Source organism: Orbicella franksi, chromosome 2 (assembly GCF_964199315.1).
Source record: "Orbicella franksi chromosome 2, jaOrbFran1.1, whole genome shotgun sequence".
Lineage (NCBI taxonomy): Eukaryota > Metazoa > Cnidaria > Anthozoa > Scleractinia > Merulinidae > Orbicella > Orbicella franksi.
In genome coordinates this window covers 8,881,597-8,891,101 of record NC_138146.1, presented here as the reverse complement: position 1 = coordinate 8,891,101, position 9,505 = coordinate 8,881,597, and the positions used below count along the sequence as shown (strand labels likewise).

General features: G+C 38.7%; 1 protein-coding gene across 2 annotated transcripts; it reads left to right on the top strand.

The window, feature by feature from the left end:
• The first annotated feature begins 58 nt into the window (after positions 1-58).
• LOC145477946 (solute carrier family 68 member 1-like) lies at positions 59-9,399 on the top strand. 2 transcript variants are annotated; one of them, XM_081455820.1, is made up of 7 exons: positions 59-304; positions 1,599-1,678; positions 3,547-3,588; positions 4,003-4,401; positions 4,524-4,641; positions 5,544-5,812; positions 7,410-9,399. In XM_081455820.1, the coding sequence occupies exons 1-7, from the start codon at positions 158-160 to the stop codon at positions 7,840-7,842; spliced, it is 1,488 nt and encodes a 495-aa protein (XP_081311946.1). In that variant the 5' UTR covers positions 59-157; the 3' UTR covers positions 7,843-9,399. The 2 variants fall into 2 exon arrangements, with proteins under 2 accessions (XP_081311946.1, XP_081311948.1); XM_081455822.1 differs by lacking the exons at positions 59-304; positions 1,599-1,678 and adding an exon at positions 2,530-2,548.
• Positions 9,400-9,505: the final 106 nt, after the last annotated feature.

Here is a 9,505-nt window from a genome sequence, read left to right as displayed (position 1 = left end):
AAGTAAAGGCTTGGCTACCTGGCGGTGTATTTATTTTCCCCAGCCTGAGATTGGAGATGTTGTAAAAATTTTTTACGCAGATCGACGGACACCGGTAGTTTACAGTTTAAGAAGGAAAAAACATTACTTATTTTTAGTTTTAAATTACGGGGAAAAAATGTACCACAAAAGTGTCGCGGTTCGTTTAGCGTACGGTTCGATGTCGCTTTTCATAGCGATTCTTCACAATGTATTCCTTTTGTATTACGTGGACATATTTGTTTCTGTCTACAAGATCGATCGTAATTCCTTTTGGTTGGGAGAGGTAGGTGCATTTGTTTTTGTTTCAAGTGGCCTGTTTTGTTGTCTCATGAAAACAATGTTTTGTCTTTGGAAAATCAGACCGGGAACATTAAACAAGATTTGGATTTGTAAGATACTCGACAAAAAAATAACACATTTAAGATGAACGCACCAATTAAGGCCCTTCATTAGCGCATCGATTGCCCTAAAAAAATCACGATTTTATTCCGTGTCAGTATGGAACTCATTCTTGCGAGTTTCTGTAAAGGAGAAGTAGCTCTCTAAAAGTTTGTTATTTGTGACTATCGATAGTCTTTTGACCGTTGAAACTGAAGTCACGTCTCGTTTCTATCTAAGCTCGAATAGTTAAAAGCAGTTTATAAGTTCAATATAATAACTCAACTGTCGTTTGTTTGGTTTAGTTTATTGAGTGAGCGTTCACTTGGTTTTTGGTTTGTTTTAGGTTATCTTGCCTTGAATGTATCAGACGTTTTTGTAGAGCACTGAATTGTTTAATTTATGAGTTTCAGATTTTAGGTAGTCTGCAGCCTTTTAGGTAGTCTGGCACCTATTTGGGCCAAATAGGTGCCAACCAGAAGCATACTTAGGTGACATGCTTCTGGTGCACCCTAATAACATCCAAATCTGGGAGACTGTTATTTTAGATTGAACATACATATTGCCGTCTGCCACAAGACGCTGCTGACAATTATTAGCATCTCCCCACAAGTCAGATGGTTCAGTAACTTCTCTGCACACTGCAGTAGTTAAGCAGCAGCATCTCTCTTTGGCCTTGTGTGGAACTCAGGGACAGCTCTTGAGGCTTCCTGAGAACTCCCATGTTTCTAGCATTTCTAGCACATATAATATGTGGATCTATGCAACACAGAGCATGCCTTTTTCTCTGTTTTGGCTCTAGATTATTTTCAGGCAGATTGCTCCCTTGAAGTCTTGGAGGGGAGGAGGAGTACTCCCAGAAAAATTGGGTGGGGGTATGCAGCCTGCTTCCCAAAACCCTTGCCCTATTTATAACCTGACCAAAACTTTGGTACCCTGTTTATCACCTGACCCTTAAATCAATACACCGTTTCAGACCTTCGTTATAATTACTTCCCTAGTTCAGACCAACTCAAGACTACAATACAAAACCATACCCTAGTTATGACCAAAATCGATACCCTATTTATGACCAAAATGGCTGAAAAACTGCACATAGTCATACCTATATAGCCCATATGTGGGGGGTAATAATAAGGTGACTGGAGTAAGTTATATTTGTTGAGTTCTTTCTGCAATCTGCCTTGTTCTGTTTCCAGGCCATTTTTCTAGTATGGAACTCTCTTAATGATCCTCTCTTTGGCTGGCTGAGTGATCACAAAGCACTTGGAAAAAACCAGTAAGTTATAATTAGCGTTAAATTATAATTAGTGCTATATAAATTTAATTATTATTATTGTTTATTATTATTATTATTGTTATAAATGTTTATTATTCCAGGCTACGAGTGAACTGGCCCTAATGTTGTTTATATTGCAACCTCTACCTTGTTGTGCTGGTTTTTTCCTGTTTTGAATGACCAGATTATTGCTGATAAATTCCCCGGGAACAGAAATGACCACAATTACAGATCAGTATATTTGTGATCTTTTTTGTTAGTAGGGAAATTGCCAGGGATAATCTGGTAATCCTAAATCAACAACCCTATATTTATCACACAGTCTAATAATGAACTTTTAAGTTATTGTAAGAGATTAATATAACGTGGTATCAAGAGATGTTCAGCACACCACTGCACAACCATTTACAGATGCAATCCTATAGAAAGCAATAATGCAAACTGATGGGTGTAGGGCTAGATCAACCGCATTCCCAGGATCTCTCTCCTCTGCGTCCCTTGATCGTTAGGGAGAAAGACCTTGGTTGTGGCTGGTCATGTGACCACCCAGCATCTGGGTGGTAAAAAAATCTGTTTGGTGGAAGTTGTGGGAAGGTGTTTTGATTGTTGCTGTGACAAACTTTGTGGGTTTCAAAACCTCAAGCAGCCGCCAACAACTACCCGCTTTATCTAGTATCAAAGTCGAATTTTGCTGATGAACAATGCTTTATTTATTCTGCCATCTCCCAAATATAGAAGACTTCCATACAAAGAAATTTGGCAACCAAATGGAGCACAAACTTTTCAACGTTTTTTTAGCGCTTGTGAAATGTCACATACTGAATTGAAGTGAAACCAGTGGATCAGACTCTTGAATATCTGAATTTGGAGGTAATTTATTTTCTTCTTTGTGCAGTATTTTGGATGTTAAAAAGTATTTCTGTCACACAGCCGATTAGCTGAGTATTCTGACTTGCATTTGATTTTTACATTTTTGTTGACAAAAGCCCTTGCTTATATTTCATCTGCATCAGTTTATATAAGTTTATATTTGGACAGACGTTTAAACATGGTTCCTTGGCATAGTCAAGAATTTGTGAAATGGTAAAATATGAAACATTCTATAGCAATCAATGTGCCATGAGGTTAATTCAGGCAACATCAAACAGCAAAACAGTTTTATGTCTTATTAATTCGACCAGCTGAAATTGAAGTCAGAGTGCTACTTCAATACACTGGATATATATATATAAGTATATTTCACTTGACCTGTGTGAAGCTTGGAAAAAGGACTGGAGAATTTCAAAGGTTTATTTGCCCGTGTGTGATTTAACATGGTGATGACCAGCGATGATTGACAAAAATTATTTGTTGACTCTACCCCAGTAGAAAAGTTTGTGTCACAGGTGTTCATGTGATCAGCCGCAACCAGGTTCTTTCTCCCAATGACCAAGGGAGGCTGAGGAGGGTGATCCCAGGAACAAGTTTGGGGCTAGACAGGTTGATGTGAGAAGCTGTCTTGCTCCACATATGTCAACAATTTATTTAGCAACAAAACATTTTCACAACTTTCTCACTAGATCGAGCTCAATTTTCAATTAAGGTGCCTTGAAAAGGTTGAGCCAGACTCGGCCGGTGAGACCTTGTTGTGCCAGGTCTGTCAGGCACTCCCACCAAGTGAATATGTAAATACTTAATTAATTTCTCTTGTTTTATCTGATTTAATAATGTTCAGCTGTTCAATGTGGCAGTTGTATGGCAAGTTGATGGTAATTTCTAACATACACAATTAGCAAAACCTTTAATTTTTAATTCTGTGGGTGACACATACATGAAGGCATTGCATATGAGACAACTATAAATATGACATGCTTAAATTTCTCTTGAAGGTCAAGCCTTAGCCACCCAGAGATTGTTCAAAAACGTTTTAGGTGAGTAAACCATACAAATATCTCATTAAGAGTCTTCTTCTGATGCCCAAAGAAATTACACAACAAATAATATCTATAAATGAGGAGGTAACTGGTACTAATGGAATCATCATATAACACCTCCAAACACCCACATGTGTTATCAATAGTTTAATAGTTCAGATCTGCTGTGTCTCTGTCTTGAAGTCTTGAAGTCTTGAACTTGCAGTATTAGATCTCCAAAATTCTTGAGTCTAGATTGAATCTCATCTTGAGAGATGAGAAATTATTTAAAACTGAATTAATTTCAGTTGCTGTAGTTGCAAATTGTACAAACATGTACACCAGGGGCTTGGGCTAGCTCAGTGTAAACCAAAAATCCAAATCTTGTCCAATAAAGAACACAAATGTTACAATTTTGTTCCTTTTAAACAGGACACTAATGAAATATGGACCACTGTTCACATTGTCCTTCTTAAGCATCTGGTTCCGCTGGGGTCATCCATCAATCCAGTTTGTTGTCTGTCTGTGTTTGTACGACGGCTTTCTAACAATGATTGACTTGAACCATCTGGCATTACTTGCCGACCTGGCACTGTCATCTGAAGATCGGACCTCTTTGAACTGGTACTGCTCAGTATTCAGTGGTTGTGGTTCATTGTCTGTGTTTCTGTCATACCAATTCTGGGATAGGGACAACATGACCTCATTCCATGTATTTTGTGCATTACTTGCTGTGTTTTCTCTGGTTGGATTCCTAGTCAGTTCTGTTTTGCTGAAGCAGCATTTTCTCTCAAAGAAAGTTAAAGTGGACACTCCTGAGGAAGAAAAAAAGTAAGTGACAGAAGTTGCATATTAAATAATTAAGCATAATTATGAAGAACTGTTATAAACTATGGATATAATTAAAATAAAGTTGGGCTAAATGTTTTGAGATAAATTTTGACTCTCTACAGAATAGAAGTGCAATCCACGATACCAGAGGCTGATCAAGCTCTTGAGCTAAAGATCTTTGTCAAGCAGCTGATGACCCATTCAAACTTCATTTGGTTTGCTCTCATGAACCTAATACAAGTAAGTTTATGCCATTTCTCATGGAGGTAATTTTATTATGCTTTGATGTTAGTAGTAACAAAGTTAAGCCAAGAGACCATGATAGATCATAATCTCTTGTTTGAGTTGAAAAGAACATCAGCTTAGACTGAAATCCCTGCTGTGCTCAGCGTTCCTCTAAATGTTAAATGCAGCTTAATACAGGAATTGCACCAAGCCCTAAATGCATTGTGAAAGAGTAGCGGTTGGTCTATTATACCACATCTGTAAGACTGAGTAGTGCTGACCTGAGAATGGTTAGTATTTTGATAATCATAAGGGTAACAGGATATTCATTCTTTAAATTCAGTACACTGGCGGCTAGCTCACCAGTGGTTCAGTGGTTCCTGTCTTGAGCTGCATATTGAACCTTTCCACCATACTTTGTTTGCTCCCCCCCAAAACAATCCCATAAATGCTTGCACTGATATGAGCTGCTGGTTGTTTTATGTTGTATATAACATGACTATCTATCTCTCTCTCTCTCTCTCTCTCTCTCTCTCTTATTATACCTCTTAGTTACTATGCAGGCTGTGATTGGTCAGTTTGGCGGGCCATATTGTACCTTACAACGTGAAAAAATTTGAAGATGTTCCCGAACCCATAAAACACGCATACTGATAATAAATATCTTACTAATCTCGTCTTCTCGGTTCACACTGTAAGTTACAGATCCTTTGTTTCCCTTCGATTTATCAATTGAAAGGGAACAAAACTTGTGTTATTTGTGATTGGATGATGGGAGTCGAAGACTGTTTGGATGCCCCCATGAAGATTTGTCAGGCTTTCTCTTTTCCTGAGCAACCAAGATGCCAAGAGCAAACATAAAAAAGTGAATACAGGACAAGCACCCAGGATCTAATTGTCCTTGTTTATTTTTGCAGGTATTTCACTGTCATTTCAACAGCAACTTCTTCCCACTCTTCCTTGACAAGTTACTTGGGGACTCAATTTCTCCACAGACAGGTGCCATCTTGTTGGGCGTGTCGTTTGTCGCCCCTCACGTCAACAATCTTTATTTCTTGGGTTTATGTCGTCGTTTTGGAGTGTACTCTGTCATCAAGTGGTTATTCTATGTTAAGCTCGGGCTGAGTGTGATAATGCTGATGGTTGGACCTAATTGGCCTATTTTGCTTTGTTTTTACATAGCGAGGTAAGATTTAACGTTTTATTCCTTACTTTTTCCAAGAGAACACGGTAACGAATCCTGCAATCTGACTGGTTCTTAGCGCGGTCCGGATCTTCCTATCTCTGACCACCACGTATAAGCGCCCTGCTGACCACGGTCACGGTAACGCGCGCGCGATGTGTGTGTAGAAAAGGCCAACAATAATAAAAGTGAGTAGGAATGGACAAAAAACTCATACGATGCGTGACACTGCCGAAAAGTTGTATATAAGGCTAAAATTCTCTGAAAAGTGTCAAATTTGTTCTGATAAACTAAACTTTTCGGGCTTAGCCCTTCTTCAGTAGGTGGATTTAGCCACGCCATACAAAAAACTGTACGCGTACACAGTCATGGAAAGCGCGCGCATGAAGTACAAAGTTAACAAATAGGAAAACCATTGTTTTAGCGCGCGTAAGTGTAATACGCGCAGGACCTACAGTCACAAGAAATTGAAGTCAATGTTCAGTCCGTTGGGTGGAAGCGTGCCCCGCTTGAAGATTAATCTCATTTCATGCTGCTTGCGGCTGATGTTACTGCCAGAGCACTGTTTCAAGCCACAGACCATGATGTCATTCAGAGAGTGGGAGGCGGAGTTGAAATGTACAGCTACGGGAAACCCGCGCGATCGGTTTCGAATGCTGCGGAGGTGCTCGCTGAAACGTTCCCGTAGTCGCCTACCAATCCAGACTCTCATGTAATAATAACAGTGGTTTGAGAGAGAGGAAAAAAATAAAAAAAGTTATTTACCGGCTTAGGGTCAGTCCTTATAGTGAAAAAACTATGACCTCGGACTTGAAAACACCTCGGTCACGGTTTTTCGCTATACGGACCTCACAGCCGGCAAATAACATACACGCTATTTTTAGATAAGAACATCTACTTTTGGAGCTGTGGCTGAACGTTCTTATATTTTTTGCGATTAGAGACTGAAAACGTTCTTAAAGATGTTCGTAAATTTACATGGTAAACAAGGTCAACTACCTTGATATTACTTCAGACTTTGTATCACCTGATGACTTTGATGGTATGGAAGTTATTTTGGAACAGTTATAAATAAGAACTGCTGATTATTACAAACCGAGATGTGTGTCATGCAATAAGAAAACAACTGTTAATGTTGTACAAAACATGCCCTCAAGTATTTGGGTTAAGGTTACGTTTTTTGTTACCTTTATTTTATGCTTGTCATTTAATACATACAGATTAGCAAAATAAAAACGTTCTTAATCGACTCACAGCCTGAGGAATGTTCTTGGTACGTTCTTAAAATTTTGGTTAATCTCAGCCGTTCTTATAAACAGGGTTCTCATAAAAAAAAGAGCGTATATAAATTTAACCCTCTTCTGCTTCAGTTGCAAAGTTTAATCATAAGTTATGGCATGGAGCAGATCGTCCTAGATCTATCTGGGCTTTTTCTTTTCCTCAGCAGCAGATATCACCATGGAGGTGAGAAAAACTTGAAATACTCCATACAACACTGCTCCGGACAGTGTGAGAACAAGTGACAAATACTGTTTTACAGATGATATCGTCACTTTTTACACTACAAGGACTAAATGTTTATTCCTTTTATTGTTTTCAGCAATCGGGTGTTCACAGAAGGAACTTGTAAACTTCTCAACCTGATCATCAGTGATCTCGTGGACGAAGATTTTGTTCTTCACAACCGTAAACAAGCTATATCAGCCTTGATATTTGGAACTTCAGCGCTTTTCTCCAAGCCCGGCCAGACGTTAGCGCCGCTTATTGGAACATGGCTTTTAGCCGAACAGACCGGTCACTCACTCTTTTACTCGGACGATCTTTGGGCGTCCTCTTCCAACAGCAGAACTAGTTTTCACGACAGCACTAATAACACGTTACGCTGGGGATGTTTTTATGTTCTCGTTTACGTTCCAATCGCGTGCGCGTGCATCCAGATTCTAGCGTGGACGCGGTTTAAATTGCACGGGAATAGACTTCAGTGGGTGAAACAAATGCGCGAAGGGCGATGGTTTTCATCTTCAGAGGTTTAAAATAAATGGTTTAAAATAGTCTTTCAAGTTTCACTCTCAAAGCGGAAATCGTGGTGCCGTTGCCACTTGGAAAGTGCTGCAGACAAACACTGGACAACGCTTTGTTGGTTTCCAAACTTTCCAGTCAATCCATAGTTAATGTATGGTCAATCAGAGCCAAAGTAACAAACACGTGTTCAAGATATGTGGTTTTTATTGGCTACTTCATGTGAAATCAACATGAACGTGTTAATATATAAAAACATGTCAAATATTTATGAAACAGGGCTGAAGCCTGTGATACAATGCGTTTCACGTTAAAATTGGCCAGCTAATCAGGCAGTTTCAATCATTAGGGACGTATTTCATTGAAAACAAATTTTGAGGTTTCTGCGAAAATTTGCTCCTTATTTGGAAATAAAAGATATATTTTGGATAGGATAAGATAATTTTAAAGAAATAAAATTGAAAATCTATTAAGAATTTTAAGAGTATTAGCGACTCTATTAAATTTGAACTGGGCACTCCTCATTGGTTTGTGGCTGTGGCCGATCTTTGGTTGATAGTCTTGAGATACAATGAGTGAAAAAAAGGCAGAACTGTTCCTCACGGTGAGGAAAAGAAATTGAGAAAGAAATGAAATTTGTCCCCGAGAAGTGTATTATTTTTTTGTTTTGTTTGCTTTCTCAATCTCTTCGCCTTGCCGTGAGGATCAGTTTTCTTTTTTCTCTTTTTCCGTTTTTGACTTTTTAAGAGCCGAGATAAAACTTGAGGGACGATAGCTGAAAGCATTTAAATTTGATATGACATTAAATTTTAATGGTTGAAGATGACGAAAGCTATCGGAGTGACGCAATTAGTAACGTGACATCCCTGTCACACAACTCCTTCTTCTCTCCCTTATACGAAAACTTTAGGGCGATGCGCTTGGGATAGCTTAAAATTTTACAATTGGAATTAAACAAACTATTTGTTAGACGCCTTTAATAAAATAATGCAAATCATTTGTAAAATTTCTATAACGGTGAAAGAAAGAAATAAGATAGAAAAAAGTTTTGAAAATACTGCCGACCTTTCTCTCGTTTTCGCCTTTGTGATCTTTCATCGTTACATCATTCAGTTTACCTTTGCCTGTTTAACCGGCTTCCCAGTAGAAAAAAATTTGCAGACAAACTATTTCTTTTAACATGTGGTTGCCCTTGGCTGACATTGCATCATCTGAGTGCATCTTACGCGTGGTAACGCGCACGCGAAACATTTCATGCGTGTAAACGAGTGGTAATTGTCACGTACCGGAAGCGGGTGACCACTGACCACCACTCACTGAGCTGAAAAGAAAAGACAATTACAAAGAGGCATTTGGACGAAATATGAATAAATGCCCTCTAAAATCTCGCGGTATGTATATCGAAAGAAAATTTTTCATTTTTTTTTACCATCTTTCGCAGTCGTACAGCGTTCAGTTGAGAACAAAAATGCGAGACGTGACCTTTTATCAATAGCGAGTCGCTTCGTGGGACACGTGACTATTCTGATGAAATAGTCAAACAATAAAGGATAGGAATTTGTCCAATGAGAGCACGGGGTGTGTAATGTTTACAATTTCCCGTGATTGACTTCGGTTCAATTTCCACTGTTTTGTCCATATATTTATATCGCTTGAGGCGTTGTACGGGGAAAATAC

Excerpts from the sequence above, each read along its gene's own strand:
- LOC145477946 (XM_081455820.1), top strand. The coding sequence starts at position 158 with ATGTACCACAAAAGTGTCGCGGTTCGTTTAGCGTACGGTTCGATGTCG. Across the intron at positions 305-1,598 it reads ATTCCTTTTGGTTGGGAGAG|GCCATTTTTCTAGTATGGAA; the intron begins GTAGGTGCATTT and ends TTCTGTTTCCAG. Across the intron at positions 1,679-3,546 it reads AAAGCACTTGGAAAAAACCA|GTCAAGCCTTAGCCACCCAG; the intron begins GTAAGTTATAAT and ends TTTCTCTTGAAG.